At 37.1% G+C, this 25,727-nt stretch overlaps 5 protein-coding genes across 6 annotated transcripts; 1 reads left to right on the top strand and 4 right to left on the bottom strand.

Annotated features, from left to right (window-relative positions):
• Positions 1 to 866: 866 nt before the first annotated feature.
• LOC149947166 (uncharacterized) lies at positions 867 to 12,604 on the bottom strand. Of its 2 annotated transcripts, none has more exons than XM_090172965.1 (3): positions 12,565 to 12,604; positions 1,308 to 1,743; positions 867 to 1,219 (listed from the first exon to the last, which is right to left on the bottom strand). In XM_090172965.1, exons 1-3 carry the CDS (start codon positions 12,571 to 12,573, stop codon positions 960 to 962), a joined length of 705 nt encoding a protein of 234 aa, XP_090029091.1. In that variant the 5' UTR covers positions 12,574 to 12,604; the 3' UTR covers positions 867 to 959. The 2 variants fall into 2 exon arrangements, with proteins under 2 accessions (XP_090029091.1, XP_090029093.1); XM_090172967.1 differs by lacking the exon at positions 12,565 to 12,604 and adding an exon at positions 2,182 to 2,349.
• A 37-nt stretch (positions 12,605 to 12,641) lies between these two features.
• LOC149947165 (uncharacterized) lies at positions 12,642 to 13,522 on the bottom strand. Its single transcript, XM_090170844.1, has 2 exons — positions 12,710 to 13,522; positions 12,642 to 12,668 (listed from the first exon to the last, which is right to left on the bottom strand). The coding sequence occupies exons 1-2, from the start codon at positions 13,520 to 13,522 to the stop codon at positions 12,642 to 12,644; spliced, it is 840 nt and encodes a 279-aa protein (XP_090026970.1).
• A 3,330-nt stretch (positions 13,523 to 16,852) lies between these two features.
• LOC149947164 (uncharacterized) lies at positions 16,853 to 17,539 on the bottom strand. The gene has a single exon (XM_090170843.1). The coding sequence runs from the start codon at positions 17,537 to 17,539 to the stop codon at positions 16,853 to 16,855; it is 687 nt and encodes a 228-aa protein (XP_090026969.1).
• Positions 17,540 to 18,755: 1,216 nt separating this feature from the next.
• LOC149947163 (uncharacterized) lies at positions 18,756 to 20,422 on the bottom strand. Its single transcript, XM_090172989.1, has 3 exons — positions 20,338 to 20,422; positions 19,198 to 19,537; positions 18,756 to 19,104 (listed from the first exon to the last, which is right to left on the bottom strand). Exons 1-3 carry the CDS (start codon positions 20,344 to 20,346, stop codon positions 18,848 to 18,850), a joined length of 606 nt encoding a protein of 201 aa, XP_090029115.1. The 5' UTR covers positions 20,347 to 20,422; the 3' UTR covers positions 18,756 to 18,847.
• A 2,749-nt stretch (positions 20,423 to 23,171) lies between these two features.
• LOC149947162 (uncharacterized) lies at positions 23,172 to 24,576 on the top strand. Its single transcript, XM_090172188.1, has 3 exons — positions 23,172 to 23,268; positions 23,707 to 24,118; positions 24,207 to 24,576. Exons 1-3 carry the CDS (start codon positions 23,260 to 23,262, stop codon positions 24,464 to 24,466), a joined length of 681 nt encoding a protein of 226 aa, XP_090028314.1. The 5' UTR covers positions 23,172 to 23,259; the 3' UTR covers positions 24,467 to 24,576.
• The last annotated feature ends 1,151 nt before the right edge of the window (positions 24,577 to 25,727 follow it).

Below are 25,727 nucleotides of genomic sequence, written 5' to 3'. Positions count from 1 at the left end.
TATCTGGAAGGATTTTTTTTACGGCCATTTATGAACACGAGTTACCGAATCGAAGTTGGCTGTGATATGGTAGTCAAGTGATTTTGTTTTCCCATCTTAATAAGTTGGTTAAGATCAGATTTACTTTATAGTTTCGCCTATTCCGAACAATTTATAACCATGCGCTCTCACTAATATAAATAAAATGAATAGAGAATATCGCACGGAGAGGAAGCACGTGGTGATTGTGAGCGTGAGGGAGCTTTTTAAAATGGAGGCGCGTGAATAGAGCCGTTATGGATTAGTTTTAAAAGTGTGAAGACGTGTAAAAATATTGGAAAAATATATTAAATCTTACATTTAAGAAAAACGTGCTTCCCCGCAGTACACGCTTTTATTGATTGCTCCTTTCAAAATGGGGGGGGGAAACAACGGGGGTAGATACTATGACGTCAGTTTAGGGAGTGCCCTTTTCCCTCGTCAGGTGTAGTTTTACTCGGGTGTAGTAATATTTGGATATTTTAGTGCTTAACTAAATAAAAATTAAAGTTGAAATATATTATGGTTAATTGCTGTAGTGCGTATGGTGAAGAAAGGTTTGTAACCAATTAGAAAAGTGAACGGTAAACTGTCGCAAGGGCAAAATGTTTTCCGATTTTATTTTACCTAATATGTCTTCAGCTGAGTTTGTAATAGTTCTTTTTATAAAATAACTTTGGCCATCTTGTTGAAATGTTGTCTCCCCGCTTCGGCTGTGGATCCGTTTTCTCTCCCACTAAAGAGTTTATGAACTTATTCTTAGGCATTGGCTAAACTATTCCAGGGCAACATTTCAACAAAATAACAAGTAATGAATAAAATATTTTTTATTTGGCACCGATATTAAAGAACAATAATTTATTTTACGTTTAGTGTATTTACATTTTAGGAAGGTAAGAAAGCCAATAGAATAGTTTCTTTCAGATTGGTAATTAGGTTATCTACCAGATAGCTCCGAGTCCAGCGAGTGGAGCAGCCTTGACGGCAAGTGGAACCTTTTGGATGGCGACAACGGAAGCTGGGATGGCTCCACCAGCGGCGGATGAGACCACTTGGGCTCCGATGGATCCGAGGTTGGCTCCGGCTTGAGCGGCTCCTTTAACGGCTCCAGTGGAAGCGATGAGAGTGGCTGATGGACCATCGATGACAGATTGAACACCCACGACGGTGACGGCGGTCTTTGGGCCAACTTGGTTAGCTCCTAATATGTAATATTCAATTTTTAATCACGATTTAATACACCGGGAGTTTCTTTGGGCTTAGATGAGACCACGTTCTAAATAACTTACCAATGTTGATTCCTGGAATGGTGGAAGTAACAGTTCCGCCGGGGCTGGAGGCAATGGCGCCAGAAGCTCCGATGGCTCCGAGTGGGCCCACAACAGCGGCTGAAGCCAGCAGACCTCCGTGAGCTAGACCCAAGGCGCCAATTCCGGTATAGCCCAAAGTGTTGACGCCAGCCAATCCGTATGGACCGACTCCGGCGAGACCCAAAGTGTTGAGTCCGGCGAGACCATAAGTGTTGAGTCCGGCGAGACCATAAGTGTTGACTCCGGCGAGACCATAAGTGTTGACTCCGGCGAGACCATAAGTGTTGACTCCGGCGAGACCATAAGTGTTGACTCCGGCGAGACCATAAGTGTTGACTCCAGCTAGACCCAATGGGCCCACTCCTACGACTCCAGCGTTTGCAGTGCCGAAAACGGCCAAAACCAAAATAGCTACCTGTAAGCATGGGCCAATAAAAGCCGATGCTGTAAGGATGTAAACCGCTGTTACTGAATACAACTTAAGACTGTCGTATTGATAATTCAAGGCTGTAAAGCACTTTATGCACAGTTCTTTTTTTTTGCCCTAAACTAATAGTTTAAAAATAAATGTTCTTTGTATTAAACTAAAATAGAACGTTAGCTTGACTGGTTTATAAAACTAAGCTGAACAAATTTTAATACTTTATCAATATGGATTAGCATTACATGTAGCTTTTACATTTCGTTAAAAAAATACAATAATGTTTACTATTTTTTACAAACTCATTTCAAATTGCCTTCCCTTTAAAATATTTGTAAATTACATTACTCTTAAATTTAACACGAAATAATGAGCGTTGTATATTTTCGTTTATAGAGTAAATGGGAATAGATATAGAAATGTATTTGTTACCTTGTACATGACGGTTCGCAGGGGCGTCTGAAGGGCGGAGAGTGGAGCGGTGTTGATTTCCGGAAATAATTGGGATAACGCAAACTCGCTATTTATATCAGCTTCGGAAAATACGACAGGACCAGTTTTGCGTTTAATTTCATTCACAATTTCTTATTCTCGGTAGAAGGAAAATTATTAATAATCCAATGACAAACCAAGGTTTTTTAAACGAATGAATATTTCAATTAACAAAATAGTTTAAATACCAAACAAATAAAAATAAAAATTAACAAATAAATTAGTTAGGCTAATAATAGGCTAATATCCAAGGCACCACCTTAGGCCTAAGTCATCAAGCGACTTTTGAAGCCATTAATTCAGGTGGCCGGGTTACAATGCGTAGGAGGGTGGTGGCAAGCCCTGCATGCCACGAGCTCGAGCCAACAGCTCCCTACACCAACTATTACCGTTAACCTCGACAAGTTTTTATGGAAGGGGAAACCGAAGAACTCGAGGGAAAACCCCTTAAACCAGTGGGGAGAGAACTTGCAAACTCAACGCAGAAGGAGTTGTTCCGAGTTTTCACCCAGTGCCACAAGCTGGGATCGAACCCGGCTCCTCTTGCTGCGAGGCGAAAGTGCTAACCACTCCGCCACCCCACTTATTTAGTTTAGTTTAGTTTAAAATTCTACCGTTAGATTATATTTGTACTTGAACTCTATGTTACCTGCTCGACTGTTAAAATTCCAGATGATTCTTGTATGTCAATCGTCCTTTTGGAGGAATATATCATTTAACATCAGTTAAAAATCACAAAGGTGGTATAATCTTAATGAAATGAAAATTGAAATGCCGGTTTCCGTTGTAATATTTACTGTTTCATCATGAGCAACTAAAGACGAAACAATAACGAACTCAAACTAGTCGTGTATTTCCACGCAATCCCCAAGCGATTTGTGCGTACTCGTTTCACGTACAATGTGGCCACTGATGCTGACGATTCTCGCGCCGAACTATACAAAACCCCTTAACAATTAGGTCTAAAAGGGTCAAACATATGTCAAAGGATAGAGAAAATAATGTCCACGGTAGCTCATAATTTGGCGATTGTCCTACAACTTTTAAGTGCGTGATTTGCCCATTTTAGTGATTATTTTCTATTTCGTTGAAAATTATAATAATAATTAATCCTCGTCAGTTACCTTTTACGATTATCGTTGCATCAACCACAACCCGGACACGCACTTTTGTGGTATTGGAATTTTGTACCAATTCAAGATTTAGAAACAAGTGCCATCTGTCTCCAAATATTGGATCTTCGCCCTTGAAAAGCTCTAAATACTGTGTCTATTTTCTGCTACAGGGCGTTGGCTATGCTACCTTAAGCAATATTGGCTATTTCTAGATAAGATGTTGGCCGTGTTAGGATATTTTAACAAGAAGAAGATGCCAACGGCCATTGAATTAAAAATATAAAATATACATAATAAATTAAAAAATAATAATTAACGGTACTATTAACATTGTTTTACTTTATTCATGTTACATGTATGTTGTGATATCTTGGGTTTTTTCGGAGTTTGTTGCTTTACCAATGCACCAATTGCTAAAATAGATTTTTCAATGGATGAATGCCAAGGTCATTGGGTTGATTTTTAATATACTAGGATGTTGAGAAATTGCTGCTTTCAATTTTTTTGTCGTAAAGTTAATCTTTGTTTGTTAAGGATAAGTGCCCAGATTATGTTAATTTATTGTTCTGGTGTTTGGGATATTTTGGTGAAATTTGCGCTCACAGAGTCATTGAAATATTATTCATAATTAATGGACAGGGTGATTAATAAAGCGTGGTCATGGATTTTTCTTGTAATTGCGATTACGTCTTTTAAATGGACTTCAACCCCTTACAGCTCTCCTTTGAAAGTAACTTTAATTATATAAAACACCATGGTGATTTAGATCTGGTTTTTACTATACAGGGCGGATGGAAAAACGCTCATTTTCGACTCAATTTCTCTTGGGTTAATGAACAGTTAATAGAATAAAAATTTGTTCAAACTTAAATTTAATATTAAAAAATATTTAGAACATTGAAGGGATCGTCTGTAGTTAGATGTCTGTGACATCCTGTTATTTCATTTTATAACTGGCCGGTCTATTACTCAATATCACTTATTTCATTTATATGTTTGTGTGTAATTTATGTTGGTAAGTAATTTTGGAATAATCTTAGAAAGTTTAACCATAGATCAATTGACAGTTTTGTTTGTTGTATAGCTTTTGTTGTATTTACGAAATAAAGATTTTCGAACAAATCGGTTTCGATGAACCATTTTCGCTATCTGCATTGCCTGTGACTAAATGCATGTAGACAGTTTTTGAAAACGGAGGTTTTGAACTATTCGCTATTTTTATACTATATTTGAAATCTGTATATCTGTTATAAAATATATAAGGAGTGCCCAGACTTGGACTATAGTTTAAGAAATTCACCCTATTAGATATACTAAGTATTTGGAAAATCCTAAAGGTGTTGAAGCAACTGAAAGTGTTTCTTGGCAAAGAGAAAGGTCAACCGAGCTGCGCAATATGAGTTAAACCAGTAATGGGTGATTAAGTGTCTAGCAAATGAACGTAAATCTAAAATTATATACGCAAAATGATTTTTGAAAAGATAACAGCTATTCTGATCTTGTTAATGAGATATGTATGTATTTGTCGGCGCTATGAGATAAACCACTTTATACTGAACGATTAGAAGTCGATTTCACCTTCGGGATGCTTGTTTTCCCTCATGAGAGAAAAACGTCAATGAAAATAGTTTAAACGTTGGGCGTGCCTTATTGCTTCGAGATCTGTATAAATAGCGCCCTTCCCAGATTGGAAGTCATTCAATCGACCAGCTCTCACCCCTTCAACACCAGAAGCCAGGACAACAGTCATGTACAAGGTAAATGCCATTTCGACAAGCTTTCGATTAAAGTAAATCCAATATTCTTTGGTCGACTTAAAAATATCAATATCAAGTTGGAACAATAAGTAACTTATTCAATTACAATTATTCAAGCTTCCATAGGTATTCTTTTAATTGTTTCTTAGAAATAAATGCAAATTGAGTTTAAATCATCAAAGGGAAAATTATAATTACAATCAACGTTGTAAATTGCCCCTTTGAACACATTTGTTTCTTAAAACGAGAATTCATAAAATTCACTTTTAACACCTTAGGCATCAGAGTAGAACCAGATTGAATAAACTCTTTTTAAGTGAAAAGAAGAAAAAAGTTTTATTTTTAGTTTTTCATTTTTTAAAAGGCTTAATAACTAATAATGCAACTCTTTAAAAATTCCATTTATCAAATATAAATAATAAAATAATAAAATAATAAAATAATATTTTTTATATTTATATTTAACCGTTCATTCTTATGATTTCTTTTCGTTGTTGCTTAGGCCTACGTTAATCGGAAATTGCATTTAATTACACCGGTTTACATTTAACGCATTACAGGTAGCTATTTTGATTTTGGCTGTTTTCGGCGCTGTGAACGCTGGAGTCGTAGGAGTTGGTCCATTGGGTCTAGCTGGAGTCAACACTTATGGTCTCGCAGGAGTCGGTCCATACGGGTTGGCTGGAGTAAACAATTTGGGTCTCGCCGGAGTCTCTCCATATGGATTGGCTGGCGTCAACACTTTAGGCTACGCCGGAATTGGCACCTTGGGTCTAGCTCACGGAAGCCTGCTGGCACCAGCCGGTGTTGTGGGCCCACTTGGAGCCATCGGAGCTTCTGGTGCCATTGCCTCCAACCTTGGAGGAACTGTTGCCGCCGCCGTCCCAGGAATCAACATTGGTAAGTTATTTAGGGCGTGGTCTCACCAAAACCTCAAGAAATCAACAGTGTATTAAATAGTGATATGATATAAAATGGGATTTTCCAAATTAGGAGCTGACCAAGTTGGCCCAAAGACTGCCGCCACCGTCGTTGGTGTACAGTCTGTCATCGATGGTCCATCCGCCACTCTCATCGCTTCCACTGGAGCCGTTAAAGGAGCCTCTCAAGCCGGAGCCAACCTCGGATCCATCGGAGCCCAAGTAGTCCCATCCGCCGCTGGTGGAGCCATCCCAGCTTCCGTTGTCGCCATCCAAAAGGTTCCAGTGGTCGTCAAAGCCCCACTTGCTGGACTCGGAGCCATCTGGTAGAGAACCTTTGTACCAATCTGAAAGAAACTGTTCCTATTTCTAAAATGTAAATACGCTTTACGTATTTTAAATTATTGTTCTTTGGATTTTCTATTTTTTCTGCAAAATTAAACAAATTTTAATTTAATCAGTACTCCTCCTTGTGTCTTATTATTTATTAAACAAAGACGTACTAAATAATTTAACCGAGAAGGAATATCTTTTACTTTGTCTGATAACACCAAGAGTTATTTAACTCTATCCAAATCAGATTAACACCATTTTTAAGCCCACTGTAGAAAACAGATAGTAATCCGAATAAACAAATAGAAATGAAAATTTATCCGTTGTCTTTAACCTATTTTAATATCCGTTTCTTCACCTGAGATATCAGATATTAAAGGTTTTAAAAAGCTTTAACGTTGTATAAGTATTTTAAATGCTTTTAGCTGGCAAAAATAAAAATAAAGCTTCTCTAAATTATTTTACTATTTTCTTATTGAACAACATAATATTAAATCAGTGATTAACTGATTTTTTATTTCAAAAATCAGATCAGTTAAGAAATTCAGATAAAGTGTGGAAAAATAGGTCATTTCATCCAAATTAAAATAAATAATTATACTTAAAACCAAAAATAAAACTGAACTAAGAATTAAATGTATGTAGAACCATAAACTAAAGTAGTTTTAAACCTCCAAAAAATGTAGGTGTAAATATATATAAAAGGTATTCATTTGTATATGTAATATATTTTAGCGCATTTAACTTTAAAATTAAGAACCCGTGAAAAAGGCAGGAGAGTTGTGTTTTGAATTCTACCACGAGCGGTCGTGTGAAATTTGTCTTGAATAAAAGCTTATATATTTGAAAGTTATTCTTAACGTTTTTTTTTGGATTTAATTACAACGGTTAAGCCTAGCGAACAGTTTATATATGATCCTAGTTTTTCAGTCGATTAGGATTAGCTTAGAGAATAGTTAAACGCTCTCCCACAAGTACGCGACGGGCTATTCCGTTTCTAAAATAGTCGCTTCATAATTTGGTGCCGAAACCCGGGAAACTTTTAAGGACTATTTTGTGAAGTGCTACTACAAACGAAGGTGAAAAATTGATATAAACAAACAAAAAAGTACAAGAGCCGCTATCCGGAAGAACATTACTACAGCTACATCGCAGATCGATACTCTACTAAGAAGTCCTCAAGTTACGGTTCTATCGCTCGAAGAACAGCTATCACTAATCAGCATAAAGGAAAAATCACTAAAAGAATTGGACTCTCAAATCTTGACCTTATGGCCGCCCGTGGAAACAGAGGAAGACGTGGCGTTGATGAAAGAATTATCGACGGTGATGGAATACGAAGACAAGATCGACTTGGCAAAAACCAGAGCAAACAAGAAGATACAGTCGCTGAACCCAAATGCCGGAGGTCCGTTGGCCAGCGGTTCATCAAACCATGAATCTACACAGCCGAGGAAAGAAGAGTGCCGACTACCTACGCTACAAATAAGAAAATTCAAGGGAGACTACGCGGAATGGCCAGGCTTCTGGAGTCAATTCAAATCAGCAGTCCAAGAAAAGCAGGGACTTTCAAAAGTAGAAATGTTTTATTACCTAGATTCCTATTTGGAAGGAGATGCTAGAGAGATAATAGGAGGTTTAAGAGCCTCAGACGAAAATTACGTTGTCGCGATTAAATTACTTAACGATAGATACGGTCAAGAACACTTAGTGATTCGTGAACTCATGAACAAATTCCATAGAATTAAGGGCTTAGAAAATTCAAACGATACGCACACTTTGAGGGAATTATACGACTCTTTCACGTCGAATATTAGAAGCCTTAGAGCGCTTGGCGTCGACACCACTGCCAATGGCATATCTTTGTGTTCAAAAATAATAGGCACTTTGCCATACGAAATTAGATTAAAGCGTACTATGAATTGTAAAGCCAATGAGGAGTTTGATGTTGATGTTTTGTTGAATTTCATAAGACGCGAAGTTGAAGCGAGATAAATATGTGCCGTTCTAAAAAGTGATACCGCCGAGAAACACGTAACGCAAACACGAGAAAGCTCCCGAGAAAATTCAGCTACCGGATATGGGAAATACGAAACGTGCGAAAGAAGATCGCGCCTGGCAGCGGCAGTGTTCTCGACGAAGGTATCGGAGAAAACCAAAGGCGTCTATTGCATCTTCTGCAAATCATCAGCTCACTCCACCAACGATTGCGGAATCTACACTCTAGAAGAAAAAACGCGCGTGTAGAATCTGTGGAAAAAGACACAACTCAGCTATTTGTCCAGAAAACAAATCTCACAAAGCTGAAGCCAAAGACTTTTCAGATCCGAGAAAAGACAAACGGGAGGAAACTAAAGTCAAGGTCACGTCGGGAGTCGTCGGCTTACGCAAGACCGTCTTGTTGCAAACAGCTAAAGCTAGGGCAGAAAACCCAGAGAAAACAGGCCGCAGTCAAATAGTACGATGTCTATTGGACAACGGCAGCCAGGGAACCTTTGTCACGGAAGAGGTATCTAGAAGTTTGGAGTTACCCGTTTACGGAGAGAGGGACGTCGAAGTCGAAAATTTTGGAAATCAGAAACCAACTACAGTCAGACGAAAAATTGTTAAACTTACCATTCAAAACGTGAGGGGAGGAAGTGGACCGAGAATTGAAATACTGGCCGTCGAAGTACCGTACATCTGCAGGGCGTTAACCCTGGTAGACTGTAGCGAAGTTATGACATTCATAAACTCAAGAGGGTATTATCTAGCGGATGAACCCACGGAAGACACGCACACTGTGTCAGCTATAGGTGTTTTAATAGGAGTAGACTATTACTTAGGCGTAGCAACGGGAGCTATAGAAAGAATTACCCAGAACCTAATCGCCGCAGAAACTAAACTAGGATGGGCTATCCAAGGTCCATTGAGCACTACACTCTTAGAAAAAAGGTTCCAAACCAAGTCCAAAATTGCACATAGGACGATATGTACAAATTTGTTCAATTTGGGAACCAGTAATCCAAATTTTTCTCTCTACACGATTTTGGGTAAAATTGTGTTCAATCGTTTTCAGAAGTGTCCAATATACGTGGCTGAGAGTTAACCCCGTCATTACCCCACCCAATACAGGAGGAGGTGATATATTTAATTTTTAACACTCTTCAAAACATAATCGTTTAAATATTTCAAAATTAATAGGTCGAAACGTTCATTACCTTTTTCTTGATATCTTTACGGAGCGATTTCGTTATGTAGTTTTTACATTAAACTTAAAATAGAGTTATTATAGAATCGATGTGATTCTCAAACATTTTATCGTATGTTTTTTAAAATTCATTATAAATTATTACCAAGAATGTATTTATTAATATAAATAAATACATTCTTGTTATTACTTTCTAAAAATATAAACTTCCGTATCTATAACTATAAGTCTTGAAGCCTAGAGTAAACCACTCACATAGAGTGGAAGTATCAGCGAAACTTGTTAACACTGTTCGTACGCAACGTCTTGGTTCCAAGGCGTGAAATAAACAAGTTGGCCTAAAGGTAATGTACGATATGTAGATAAAAAAGTAAGTTTATACTCTAAAAAATGTAAAACCAACACCATCCCTCTTCGGACTATATTTATTCACGCCACGAAAACAAGTTGGCCCGTTAGAATGGATATTTCATGCGCTTCCATAGGGCTTTCCACTCTATGCGAGTGGGTTACTCTATGTCTTGAAGCTTGTCCTTTTATGTGTGCGTGTATGGGTGTATGTGGGTGTGGTTGTATGCGTGGATATTTGTAAATTCATCTTTATAATTTGGCTAAAAATAAATAATTATTAGCTAACTCGCGTTACTTGAGTTAAAAAGGATCGTGTTGACAGAATAAAATTATTTTTAACTTCAAAGATTTGTTTGTTACGAGTAATCATACATTTCAATTTCGCATCAGATTCGCGAAAAAATTCAATTGCAATATAGTTGCCACCACTAGAGACAGATGCCGCCACGGTAGAACGATAAAGTTGATAAAGTCTCCTTATTGAAAGAAATTTGTCCCGCGCCAGCCAGATTTAGTTGTACCTCTATTTATTCCCATCTCAATGCTTCTAAACTATCGAACTCAATGGAACACATTGTTAACCAGTTATTATTATAAATAAAATTATTACTTAACTTATTCTTTCAATTATACCTTGAAACATAATTGTAACACTAATTTAAGACCCTGTAGTGAACATTTAATTTAATAGCGTAACTTGAAATCAAAATAAGGAAATAAGGCGATCTAACAGTTCATTGTCTAAAGTCAACACTATGTATTGGACGGTACTACCTAAAGAAATAAATCTATGGAACCGCTAATATTCAACGATTGTGCGTTCGTCATTATTTAAGTTATTACTCATTATCAAATAATATCAGCTCCAAAACCATACAATTTAGATGTTGATGGGAATAGTGTTCGCTATCGAACAGGACCAGAAAACTTTCAAAATTTGACAAATAAATAGTTAATTTAACAAATAACCTCCTAGTGTTGAACATAACAACCTTCGAAATTGGACAAATAAATAGTTAATATTACACGAATTAAACTCCAATATCGGACGAATCACCTCCCAATTTTGGACATAACTACTTTCAAAATTGGACCAATAAATTAATATTACACGAATTAAACTCCAATATCGGTGGCGGTGGTTTTTGGGCCAGCTTGGTTAGCTTCTTTTTTGGAATATTCAATTTTAAATCATGATTTAAAGTGTCGGTTGCACGAAAAATCGATAGTAATAAAAACGAATGAATGCGGGCTTGTTTTGAAGCCCAGGACGTTCTCTTTCCAAAAATGTCATTGTCGAAACAAATTTCCAAGCCAAAGTGTATTAACTTTGAGTCCGAAACTGACCTTTTTCGCTCCCCAAAATCCTGAAATTTTCGGCGAATTTTTCTCCTCCGTAGCACGAGCAATTTGGGGCAAAACGAAGCTGTAGTTTTATTCCTAAAATAGAAGGAACTGAAGTGGAGGGATTCTGTTTACTTGTAGAAGTTTTCAAACCAGAGGTTTTTAATCATAATATTACGCTTATTATCGAAATAAAAAATATTTTTTTACTCGCGCGCTACGCGGCGCGCGCGACCCGACGTTTTAAGAAGAATTTACAAGGAGCCTTCGGTCTCATATCGTTTTTCTACTACGTAGTCTTGTGTATGCCTATTTCAATTACTACTGCGTAGGACTTTTTCCTGGGTGTTAAATCAACCTGCTTTTAATCCCAGATGTAAAGAAATGTATTACAGACAATTAGCCAATGATACGCTTCGCATTTTCTGACGTCATGGGTGCCGAGAAGTCTGGAAATTCGCCGAAAAACTCGATTTCCACCATTTCGACTTCTTTTTATAATAATTCAAAGACCACTTAACCATTAATTAGCCATAGCTAAAATTTCGTGCAACCAACACTTTAATAAACTGGGGAAACCGAACAAGTAGTAGTTGAGTTTCTTTGGTTTTCGGTGAGACCATGTCTTAATAACCTACCACTGTTGATTCCTGGGACGGCAGCGGCAACAGTTCCTCCAATGCTGGTGGAAATGGCGCCAGAAGCTCCGATGGCACCGAGGGGTCCCACAACACTGGCAGGAGCCAGATTCAAGGCGCCAGTTCCGGCAAGACCCAAAGTATTAACCATATGGACCGGATCCGGTGAGACCCAAAGTGTTGACTCCAGCTAGACCCAATGGATCAACTCCTATGACTCCAGCGTTCGCAGCGCCGAAAACAGCCAAAATCAAAATAGCTACCTGTAAGGGTGTAAACCCTTATTACTAAATAAATCTTAAAGTATAAGTAATTTATGTTTTCAAAGCACTTTATGCATAAATCTTTTTTGCCCTAAACCAATCGTTATAAAATAAATGTTCTTTGTAATGAACAAAAATAATCACAGCTTCTTAAAAACTTTCTATCCTCCTTTTTTACACTTAAGCCTGACTGCTATAAAAAACTATGCTGAACAAATTTGCATATTTTATCAAAATCGTTTACATTAGCTTTTACAGTTCGCCATTTAAATCCAGTAATGTTTACTCAATTAAAATTTCTTTCTCTTTAAAGTATTTCTGAATTAAATTACTCCTAAATTTAATACGAAATAATGAGCTTGGTATATTTTTATGGAGTAAATGGAAATAGATATAGAAATGTATTTGCTACCTTGTACATGACTGTTCGCAGGGGCGTTTGAAGGGGGGAGAGTGGAGCATTTCTTTACTACTTGTTTGACTACTTGTCTAGCGGAAATGATCCAGTAGCGACCTCTTGTTTGCGTGAGTGTACTCTGAATCCCGGAGTGATATACCTGTTCATGGCTTCTCTTGACAATTAAATTCGTTAGTCTTCGATTTTTGCTTAATATGATCGGGTGTTTCACTTCCTCCTTTAGTCTGGATTCGTCCAATCTCCCTCCTACTCTTAAGAATCCTTCTGTGATAATCGGTTTAAGCGAGACGATTTTCGAGTTCTTTTCGATTTTAGATCCTTGTTTGATTGCTGTGATTTCATCTTTGTAGTCTTGCGCCTTGATACATCTGATCCATCTAACTTCGGCATCACACATTTCTTCAGTGGTAACCGGACCAGGTTTCAGTTTTCTTTTGAGTTTTATGTCAAGGTATCTCAACACGTAGGCAGTAATTCTGAAGGCTTTATTTGCAGAGTTATATCTTGTGAGATCTATCAATATGTGAAGGCCATTTTCGTTATCTGCTTCTAGACTCACGGTAAGACCTATCACTTTCGTCTTTCTTTCGGCTTCGGCTTCCTTGCTGAATTCTCCGTTTAGTTTACTTTTTGGCCAATTTTTCCGATCTTTCTTTAACCACGGTACGCCGTTGAACCACGTCGCTTTGATTATTAAATCTTCGGCTTTAGGGCCCCTTGGAGGTATGTCTGCAGGATTGTCCACGCCTGCGCAGTGATTCCAATTATGTGTTTTTGTTAGCTGCTGTATCTCCGTAGTTCTGTTCCGTACAAATGGAGGCCAACATTTTTCGGTGTCCTTTATCCAATGGAGAGCGTCCATCGAATCGGTCCACAGAAATTTGGAGATGTTTTCATATTCGAATGTTTCTTCGATATGAGAAAGTAGGCGGGCGCCCAATAAGCAAGCCATCAGTTCGAGACGTGGAATTGTTAAGTTTGGTTTGAGTGGCGCAACTCAAGATTTCGAAGCGACAAATGAAACACCAATTTCGTTGGACGAAGTTACGGATCGAAGATAAATTACAGTGGCGTAAGCTTTACAACTGGCGTCACAGAAAACGTGTAATTCTTGATAAATAATATTCTCTTCGGTAAAGTAACAATGGCTTAGCTTAATTTTTCTTATTGACATCATTCCCTGGCGCCATAGTTCGAATTCTCGTTTTAGTTCTGATGATAAATCGTCGTCCCATTGTAATTCTGGTATCTTCCAACGTTTTTAAAACAGTATTTTAGCGCGAACTACATAATGCGAGAGCATTCCAATACAAAAACAATACGTGCAACGTTGGACTTTATGTGGATCCAATATTGCACATTATTACGGGATATATTGGTAGTTAAATTGTCCATTATTGTACAATATAGCATCAAATATATTTTAATTTTGGGACTCAAATTGTCCAAAATTGGGAGGTGATTCGTCCGATATTGGAGTTTAATTCATGTAATATTAATTTATTGGTCCAATTTTGAAAGTAGTTATGTTCAAAATTGGGAGGGGATTCGTCCGATATTGGAGTTTAATTCGTGTAATATTAACTATTTATTTGTCCAATTTTTAAAGTTGTTATGTTCAAAATTTGGAGGTTATTTGTCCGATATTGAAGTTTAATTCGTGTAATATTAACTATTTATTTGTCCAATTTCGAAAGTTGTTATGTTCAACACTAGGAGGTTATTTGTCCGATATTGAAGTTTAATTCGTGTTAAATTAACTATTTATTTGTCCAATTTTGAAAGTTTTCTGGTCCTGTTCGATAGTGAACACTATTCCCATCAACATCAATTTCTAAATTGTATGATTTTGGAGCAGAAATTATTTGATATTGAGTAATAATTTAAATAATAACGAACGCACAATCGTTGAATATCAGCGGTTCCATAGATTTATTTCTTTAGGTAGTACCGTCCAATACATAGTGTTGACTTTAGACAATGAACTGTTAGATCGCCTTATTTCCTTATTTTGATTTCAAGTTACGCTATTAAATTAAATGTTCACTACAGGGTCTTAAATTAGTGTTACAATTATGTTTCAAGGTATAATTGAAAGAATAAGTTAAGTAATAATTTTATTTATAATAATAACTGGTTAACAATGTGTTCCATTGAGTTCGATAGTTTAGAAGCATTGAGATGGGAATAAATAGAGGTACAACTAAATCTGGCTGGCGCGGGACAAATTTCGTTCAATAAGGAGACTTTATCAACTTTATCGTTCTACCGTGGCGGCATCTGTCTCTAGTGGTGGCAACTATATTGCAATTGAATTTTTTCGCGAATCTGATGCGAAATTGAAATGTATGATTACTCGTAACAAACAAATCTTTGAAGTTAAAAATAATTTTATTCTGTCAACACGATCCTTTTTAACTCAAGTAACGCGAGTTAGCTAATAATTATTTATTTTTAGCCACATAACTTTACAAAAAAAAAGATGGCGCTACCGCCTAATTATAACCACACCCACAACCACACCCACATACACCCATACACGCACACATAAAAGGACAAGCTTCAAGACATAGAGTAACCCACTCGCATAGAGTGGAAAGCCCTATGGAAGCGCATGAAATATCCATCCTAACGGGCCAACTTGTTTTCGTGGCGTGAATAAATATAGTCCGAAGAGGGATGGTGTTGGTTTTACATTTTTTAGAGTATAAACTTACTTTTTTATCTACATATCGTATATTACCTTTAGGCCAACTTGTTTATTTCACGCCTCGGAACCAAGACGTTGCGTACGAACAGTGTTAACAAGTTTCGCTGATACTTCCACTCTATGTGAGTGGTTTACTCTAGGCTTCAAGACTTATAGTTATAGATACGGAAGTTTATATTTTTAGAAAGTAATAACAAGAATGTATTTATTTATATTAATAAATACATTCTTGGTAATAATTTATAATGAATTTTAAAAAACATACGATAAAATGTTTGAGAATCACATCGATTCTATAATAACTCTATTTTAAGTTTAATGTAAAAACTACATAACGAAATCGCTCCGTAAAGATATCAAGAAAAAGGTAATGAACGTTTCGACCTATTAATTTTGAAATATTTAAACGATTATGTTTTGAAGAGTGTTAAAAATTAAATATATCACCTCCTCCTGTATTGGGTGGGGTAATGACGGGGTTAACTCTCAGCCACGTATATTGGACACTTCTGAAAACGATTGAACACAATTTTACCCAAAATCGTGTAGAGAGAAAAATTTGGATTACTGGTTCCCAAATTGAACAAATTTGTACATATCGTCCTATGTGCAATTTTGGACTTGGTTTGGAACCTTTTTTCTAAGAGTGTAGTGCTCAATGGACCTTGGATAGCCCATCCTAGTTTAGTTTCTGCGGCGATTAGGTTCTGGGTAATTCTTTCTATAGCTCCCGTTGCTACGCCTAAGTAATAGTCTACTCCTATTAAAACACCTATAGCTGACACAGTGTGCGTGTCTTCCGTGGGTTCATCCGCTAGATAATACCCTCTTGAGTTTATGAATGCCATAACTTCGCTACAGTCTACCAGGGTTAACGCCCTGCAGATGTACGGTACTTCGACGGCCAGTATTTCAATTCTCGGTCCACTTCCTCCCCTCACGTTTTGAATGGTAAGTTTAACAATTTTTCGTCTGACTGTAGTTGGTTTCTGATTTCCAAAATTTTCGACTTCGACGTCCCTCTCTCCGTAAACGGGTAACTCCAAACTTCTAGATACCTCTTCCGTGACAAAGGTTCCCTGGCTGCCGTTGTCCAATAGACATCGTACTATTTGACTGCGGCCTGTTTTCTCTGGGTTTTCTGCCCTAGCTTTAGCTGTTTGCAACAAGACGGTCTTGCGTAAGCCGACGACTCCCGACGTGACCTTGACTTTAGTTTCCTCCCGTTTGTCTTTTCTCGGATCTGAAAAGTCTTTGGCTTCAGCTTTGTGAGATTTGTTTTCTGGACAAATAGCTGAGTTGTGTCTTTTTCCACAGATTCTACACGCGCGTTTTTTCTTCTAGAGTGTAGATTCCGCAATCGTTGGTGGAGTGAGCTGATGATTTGCAGAAGATGCAATAGACGCCTTTGGTTTTCTCCGATACCTTCGTCGAGAACACTGCCGCTGCCAGGCGCGATCTTCTTTCGCACGTTTCGTATTTCCCATATCCGGTAGCTGAATTTTCTCGGGAGCTTTCTCGTGTTTGCGTTACGTGTTTCTCGGCGGTATCACTTTTTAGAACGGCACATATTTATCTCGCTTCAACTTCGCGTCTTATGAAATTCAACAAAACATCAACATCAAACTCCTCATTGGCTTTACAATTCATAGTACGCTTTAATCTAATTTCGTATGGCAAAGTGCCTATTATTTTTGAACACAAAGATATGCCATTGGCAGTGGTGTCGACGCCAAGCGCTCTAAGGCTTCTAATATTCGACGTGAAAGAGTCGTATAATTCCCTCAAAGTGTGCGTATCGTTTGAATTTTCTAAGCCCTTAATTCTATGGAATTTGTTCATGAGTTCACGAATCACTAAGTGTTCTTGACCGTATCTATCGTTAAGTAATTTAATCGCGACAACGTAATTTTCGTCTGAGGCTCTTAAACCTCCTATAATCTCTCTAGCATCTCCTTCCAAATAGGAATCTAGGTAATAAAACATTTCTACTTTTGAAAGTCCCTGCTTTTCTTGGACTGCTGATTTGAATTGACTCCAGAAGCCTGGCCATTCCGCGTAGTCTCCCTTGAATTTTCTTATTTGTAGCGTAGGTAGTCGGCACTCTTCTTTCCTCGGCTGTGTAGATTCATGGTTTGATGAACCGCTGGCCAACGGACCTCCGGCATTTGGGTTCAGCGACTGTATCTTCTTGTTTGCTCTGGTTTTTGCCAAGTCGATCTTGTCTTCGTATTCCATCACCGTCGATAATTCTTTCATCAACGCCACGTCTTCCTCTGTTTCCACGGGCGGCCATAAGGTCAAGATTTGAGAGTCCAATTCTTTTAGTGATTTTTCCTTTATGCTGATTAGTGATAGCTGTTCTTCGAGCGATAGAACCGTAACTTGAGGACTTCTTAGTAGAGTATCGATCTGCGATGTAGCTGTAGTAATGTTCTTCCGGATAGCGGCTCTTGTACTTTTTTGTTTGTTTATATCAATTTTTCACCTTCGTTTGTAGTAGCACTTCACAAAATAGTCCTTAAAAGTTTCCCGGGTTTCGGCACCAAATTATGAAGCGACTATTTTAGAAACGGAGTAGCCCGTCGCGTACTTGTGGGAGAGCGTTTAACTATTCTCTAAGCTAATCCTAAGCGACTGAAAAACTAGGATCATATATAAACTGCTCGCTAGGCTTAACCGTTATAATTAAATCCAAAAAAAGTTAAGAATAACTTTCAAATATATAAGCTTTTATTCAAGACAAATTTCACACGACCGCTCGTGGTAGAATTCAAAACACAACTCTCCTGCCTTTTTCACGCGTTCTTAATTTTAAAGTTAAATGCGCTAAAATATATTACATATACAAATGAATACCTTTTATATATATTTACACCTACAATTTTTGGAGGTTTAAAACTACTTTAGTTTATGGTTCTAAATACATTTAATTCTTAGTTCAGTTTTATTTTTGGTTTTAAGTATAATTATTTATTTTAATTTGGATGAAACGACCTTTTTTTCCACACCTTATCTGAATTTCTTAACTGATCTGATTTTTGAAATAAAAAATCAGTTAATCACTGATTTAATATTATGTTGTTCAATAAGAAAATAGTAAAATAATTTAGAGAAGCTTTATTTTTATTTTTGCCAGCTAAAAGCATTTAAAATACTTATACAACGTTAAAGCTTTTTAAAACCTTTAATATCTGATATCTCAGGTGAAGAAACGGATATTAAAATAGGTTAAAGACAACGGATAAATTTTCATTTCTATTTGTTTATTCAGATTACTATCTGTTTTCCACAGTGGGCTTAAAAATGGTGTTAATCTGATTTGGATAGAGTTAAATAACTCTTGGTGTTATCAGACAAAGTAACAGATATTCCTTCTCGGTTAAATTATTTAGTACGTCTTTGTTTAATAAATAATAAGACACAAGGAGGAGTACTGATTAAATTAAAATTTGTTTAATTTTGCAGAAAAAATAGAAAATCCAAAGAACAATAATTTAAAATACGTAAAGCGTATTTACATTTTAGAAATAGGAACAGTTTCTTTCAGATTGGTAATAAGGTTCTCTACCAGATGGCTCCGAGTCCAGCAAGTGGGGCTTTGATGACCACTGGAACCTTTTGGATGGCGACAACGGAAGCTGGGATGGCGCCACCAGCGGCGGATGGGACTACTTGGGCTCCGATGGATCCGAGGTTGGCTCCGGCTTGAGCGGCTCCTTTAACGGCTCCAGTGGAAGCGATGAGAGTGGCGGATGGACCATCGATGACAGACTGTACACCAACGACGGTGGCGGCAGTCTTTGGGCCAACTTGGTCAGCTCCTAATTTGGAAAATCCCATTTTATATCATATCACTATTTAATACACTGTTGATTTCTTGAGGTTTTGGTGAGACCACGCCCTAAATAACTTACCAATGTTGATTCCTGGGACGGCGGCGGCGACAGTTCCTCCAAGGTTGGAGGCAATGGCACCAGAAGCTCCGATGGCTCCAAGTGGGCCCACAACACCGGCTGGTGCCAGCAGGCCTCCGTGAGCTAGACCCAAGGTGCCAATTCCGGCGTAGCCTAAAGTGTTGACGCCAGCCAATCCATATGGAGAGACTCCGGCGAGACCCAAATTGTTTACTCCAGCCAACCCGTATGGACCGACTCCGGCGAGACCATAAGTGTTGACTCCAGCTAGACCCAATGGACCAACTCCTACGACTCCAGCGTTCACAGCGCCGAAAACAGCCAAAACCAAAATAGCTACCTGTAATGCGTTAAATGTAAACCGGTGTAATTAAATGCAATTTCCGATTAACGTAGGCCTAAGCAACAACGAAAAGAAATCATAAGAATGAACGGTTAAATATAAATATAAAAAATATTATTTTATTATTTTATTATTTTATTATTTTATTATTTTATTATTTTATTATTATATTATTTCATTATTTCATTATTTTATTATTTTATTATTTTATTATTTTATTATTTTATTATTTTATTATTTTATTATTTTATTATTTTATTATTTATTATTTTATTATTTTATTATTTTATTATTTTATTATTTTATTATTTTATTATTTTATTATTTTAATAATAAGAATGAACGGTTAAATATAAATATAAAAAATATTATTTTATTATTTTATTATTTATATTTGATAAATGGAATTTTTAAAGAGTTGCATTATTACTTATTAAGCCTTTTAAAAAATGAAAAACTAAAACTTTTTTCTTCTTTTCACTTAAAAAGAGTTTATTCAATCTGGTTCTACTCTGATGCCTAAGGTGTTAAAAGTGAATTTTATGAATTCTCGTTTTAAGAAACAAATGTGTTCAAAGTGGCAATTTACAACGTTGTTTGTAATTATAATTTTCCCTTTGATGATTTAAACTCAATTTGCATTTATTTCTAAGAAACAATTAAAAGAATACCTATGGAAGCTTGAATAATTGTAATTGAATAAGTTACTTATTGTTCCAACTTGATATTGATATTTTTAAGTCGACCAAAGAATATTGGATTTACTTTAACCGAAAGATTGTCGAAATGGCATTTACCTTGTACATGACTGTTGTCCTGGCTTCTGGTGTTGAAGGGGTGAGAGCTGGTCGATTGAATGACTTCCAATCTGGGAAGGGCGCTATTTATACAGATCTCGAAGCAATAAGGCACGCCCAACGTTTACACTAATTTCATTGACGTTTTTCTCTCATGAGGGGAAACAAGCATCCCGAAGGTGAAATCGACTTCTAATCGTTCAGTATAAAGTGGTTTCTCTCATAGCGCCGACAAATACATACATATCTCATTAACAAGATCAGAATAGCTGTTATCTTTTCAAAAATCATTTTGCGTATAGTTTTAGATTTACGTTCATTTGCTAGACACTTAATCACCCATTACTGGTTTAACTCATATTGCGCAGCTCGGTTGACCTTTCTCTTTGCCAAGAAACACTTTCAGTTGCTTCAACACCTTTAGGATTTTCCAAATACTTAGTATATCTAATAGGGTGAATTTCTTAAACTATAGTCCCAGTCTGGGCACTCCTTATATATTTTATAACAGATATACAGATTTCAAATATAGTATAAAATATAGCGAATAGTTCAAAACCTCCGTTTTCAAAAACTGTCTACATGCATTTAGTCACAGGCAATGCAGATAGCGAAAATGGTTCCTCGAAACCGATTTGTTCGAAAATCTTTATTTCGTAAATACAACTACAGCTATACAACAAACAAAACTGTCAATTGATCTATGGTTAAACTTTCTAAGATTATTCCAAAATTACTTACCAACATAAATTACACACAAACATATAAATGAAATAAGTGATATTGAGTAATAGACCGGCCAGTTATAAAATGAAATAACAGGATGTCACAGACATCTAACTACAGACGATCCCTTCAATGTTCTAAATATTTTTTAATATTAAATTTAAGTTTGAACAAATTTTTATTATATTAACTGTTCATTAACCCAAGATAAATTGAGTCGAAAATGAGCGTTTTTCCATCCGCCCTGTATAGTAAAAACCAGATCTAAATCACCATGTTGTTTTATATAATTAAAGGTACTTTCAAAGGAGAGCTGTAAGGGGTTGAAGTCCATTTAAAAGACGTAATCGTAATTACAAGAAAAATCCATGACCACGCTTTATTAATCACCCTGTCCATTAATTATGAACAATATTTCAATGACTCTGTAAGCGCAAATTTCACCAAAATATCCCAAACACCAGAACAATAAATTAACATAATCTGGGCACTTATCCTTAACAAACAAAGATTAACTTTACGACAAAAAAATTCAAAGCAGCATTTTCTCAACATCCTAGTATATTAAAAACCAACCCAATGACCTTGGCATTCATCCATTGAAAAATCTATTTTAGCAATTGGTGCATTGGTAAAGCAACAAACTCCGAAAAAACCCAAGATATCACAACATACATGTAACATGAATAAAGTAAAACAATGTTAATAGTACCGTTAATTATTATTTTTTAATTTATTATGTATAATTTATATTTTTAATTCAATGGCCGTTGGCATCTTCTTCTTGTTAAAATATCCTAACACGGCCAACATCTTATCTAGAAATAGCCAATATTGCTTAAGGTAGCATAGCCAACGCCCTGTAGCAGAAAATAGACACAGTATTTAGAGCTTTTCAAGGGCGAAGATCCAATATTTGGAGACAGATGGCACTTGTTTCTAAATCTTGAATTGGTACAAAATTCCAATACCACAAAAGTGCGTGTCCGGGTTGTGGTTGATGCAACGATAATCGTAAAAGGTAACTGACGAGGATTAATTATTATTATAATTTTCAACGAAATAGAAAATAATCACTAAAATGGGCAAATCACGCACTTAAAAGTTGTAGGACAATCGCCAAATTATGAGCTACCGTGGACATTATTTTCTCTATCCTTTGACATATGTTTGACCCTTTTAGACCTAATTGTTAAGGGGTTTTGTATAGTTCGGCGCGAGAATCGTCAGCATCAGTGGCCACATTGTACGTGAAACGAGTACGCACAAATCGCTTGGGGATTGCGTGGAAATACACGACTAGTTTGAGTTCGTTATTGTTTCGTCTTTAGTTGCTCATGATGAAACAGTAAATATTACAACGGAAACCGGCATTTCAATTTTCATTTCATTAAGATTATACCACCTTTGTGATTTTTAACTGATGTTAAATGATATATTCCTCCAAAAGGACGATTGACATACAAGAATCATCTGGAATTTTAACAGTCGAGCAGGTAACATAGAGTTCAAGTACAAATATAATCTAACGGTAGAATTTTAAACTAAACTAAACTAAATAAGTGGGGTGGCGGAGTGGTTAGCACTTTCGCCTCGCAGCAAGAGGAGCCGGGTTCGATCCCAGCTTGTGGCACTGGGTGAAAACTCGGAACAACTCCTTCTGCGTTGAGTTTGCAAGTTCTCTCCCCACTGGTTTAAGGGGTTTTCCCTCGAGTTCTTCGGTTTCCCCTTCCATAAAAACTTGTCGAGGTTAACGGTAATAGTTGGTGTAGGGAGCTGTTGGCTCGAGCTCGTGGCATGCAGGGCTTGCCACCACCCTCCTACGCATTGTAACCCGGCCACCTGAATTAATGGCTTCAAAAGTCGCTTGATGACTTAGGCCTAAGGTGGTGCCTTGGATATTAGCCTATTATTAGCCTAACTAATTTATTTGTTAATTTTTATTTTTATTTGTTTGGTATTTAAACTATTTTGTTAATTGAAATATTCATTCGTTTAAAAAACCTTGGTTTGTCATTGGATTATTAATAATTTTCCTTCTACCGAGAATAATAAATTGTGAATGAAATTAAACGCAAAACTGGTCCTGTCGTATTTTCCGAAGCTGATATAAATAGCGAGTTTGCGTTATCCCAATTATTTCCGGAAATCAACACCGCTCCACTCTCCGCCCTTCAGACGCCCCTGCGAACCGTCATGTACAAGGTAACAAATACATTTCTATATCTATTCCCATTTACTCTATAAACGAAAATATACAACGCTCATTATTTCGTGTTAAATTTAAGAGTAACGTAATTTACAAATATTTTAAAGGGAAGGCAATTTGAAATGAGTTTGTAAAAAATAGTAAACATTATTGTATTTTTTTAACGAAATGTAAAAGCTACATGTAATGCTAATCCATATTGATAAAGTATTAAAATTTGTTCAGCTTAGTTTTATAAACCAGTCAAGCTAACGTTCTATTTTAGTTTAATACAAAGAACATTTATTTTTAAACTATTAGTTTAGGGCAAAAAAAAAGAACTGTGCATAAAGTGCTTTACAGCCTTGAATTATCAATACGACAGTCTTAAGTTGTATTCAGTAACAGCGGTTTACATCCTTACAGCATGGGCTTTTATTGGCCCATGCTTACAGGTAGCTATTTTGGTTTTGGCCGTTTTCGGCACTGCAAACGCTGGAGTCGTAGGAGTGGGCCCATTGGGTCTAGCTGGAGTCAACACTTATGGTCTCGCCGGAGTCAACACTTATGGTCTCGCCGGAGTCAACACTTATGGTCTCGCCGGAGTCAACACTTATGGTCTCGCCGGACTCAACACTTATGGTCTCGCCGGACTCAACACTTTGGGTCTCGCCGGAGTCGGTCCATACGGATTGGCTGGCGTCAACACTTTGGGCTATACCGGAATTGGCGCCTTGGGTCTAGCTCACGGAGGTCTGCTGGCTTCAGCCGCTGTTGTGGGCCCACTCGGAGCCATCGGAGCTTCTGGCGCCATTGCCTCCAGCCCCGGCGGAACTGTTACTTCCACCATTCCAGGAATCAACATTGGTAAGTTATTTAGAACGTGGTCTCATCTAAGCCCAAAGAAACTCCCGGTGTATTAAATCGTGATTAAAAATTGAATATTACATATTAGGAGCTAACCAAGTTGGCCCAAAGACCGCCGTCACCGTCGTGGGTGTTCAATCTGTCATCGATGGTCCATCAGCCACTCTCATCGCTTCCACTGGAGCCGTTAAAGGAGCCGCTCAAGCCGGAGCCAACCTCGGATCCATCGGAGCCCAAGTGGTCTCATCCGCCGTTGGTGGAGCCATCCCAGCTTCCGTTGTCGCCATCCAAAAGGTTCCACTTGCCGTCAAGGCTGCTCCACTCGCTGGACTCGGAGCTATCTGGTAGATAACCTAATTACCAATCTGAAAGAAACTATTCTTTTGGCTTTCTTACCTTCCTAAAATGTAAATACACTAAACGTAAAATAAATTATTGTTCTTTAATATCGGTGCCAAATAAAAAATATTTTATTCATTACTTGTTATTTTGTTGAAATGTTGCCCTGGAATAGTTTAGCCAATGCCTAAGAATAAGTTCATAAACTCTTTAGTGGGAGAGAAAACGGATCCACAGCCGAAGCGGGGAGACAACATTTCAACAAGATGGCCAAAGTTATTTTATAAAAAGAACTATTACAAACTCAGCTGAAGACATATTAGGTAAAATAAAATCGGAAAACATTTTGCCCTTGCGACAGTTTACCGTTCACTTTTCTAATTGGTTACAAACCTTTCTTCACCATACGCACTACAGCAATTAACCATAATATATTGCAACTTTAATTTTTATTTAGTTAAGCACTAAAATATCCAAATATTACTACACCCGAGTAAAACTACACCTGACGAGGGAAAAGGGCACTCCCTAAACTGACGTCATAGTATCTACCCCCGTTGTTTTCCATCCCCCCCCCCATTTTGAAAGGATCAATCAATAAAAGCATGTACTGCGGGGAAGCACGTTTTTCTTAAATGTAAGATTTAATATATTTTTCCAATATTTTTACACGTCTTCACACTTTTAAAACTAATCCCTAACGGCTCTATTCACGCGCCTCCATTTTAAAAAGCTCCCTCACGCTCACAATCACCACGTGCTTCCTCTCCGTGCGATATTCTCTATTCATTTTATTTATATTAGTGAGAGCGCATGGTTATAAATTGTTCGGAATAGGCGAAACTATAAAGTAAATCTGATCTTAACCAACTTATTAAGATGGGAAAACAAAATCACTTGACTACCATATCACAGCCAACTTCGATTCGGTAACTCGTGTTCATAAATGGCCGTAAAAAAAATCCTTCCAGATACCGCAGACGAACTACCTTTTTATTACAAGATGTTTTAAATAATAATTATAATTAGATAATTTAGATGAATCGATAAAAATTTAAACCGCCATTAGCCAAAGAAAATGAATAATAATTGGTATTTCTTAGGATAGATGGCGCTTTAGTTCTCCACAAAGTCACGTGACTACTACTTCTTAAAACCTGATATGGAACCACATCGAGATATTTTTTTACTTGACATCTTGGTAAATCGCGTTTGCCATCCCATTTTCCGAAATCACCAGTTTTTATACAGCATTAATGTTCACTTACAC

The sequence above is a fragment of the Leiobunum rupestre genome, chromosome 4 (genome assembly GCF_980474605.1).
Source record: "Leiobunum rupestre chromosome 4, qqLeiRupe1.1.hap1, whole genome shotgun sequence".
NCBI lineage: Eukaryota > Metazoa > Arthropoda > Arachnida > Opiliones > Sclerosomatidae > Leiobunum > Leiobunum rupestre.
The sequence above is the reverse complement of the archived record's forward strand: the minus strand, read 5'-3'. Positions and strand labels throughout refer to the sequence as shown.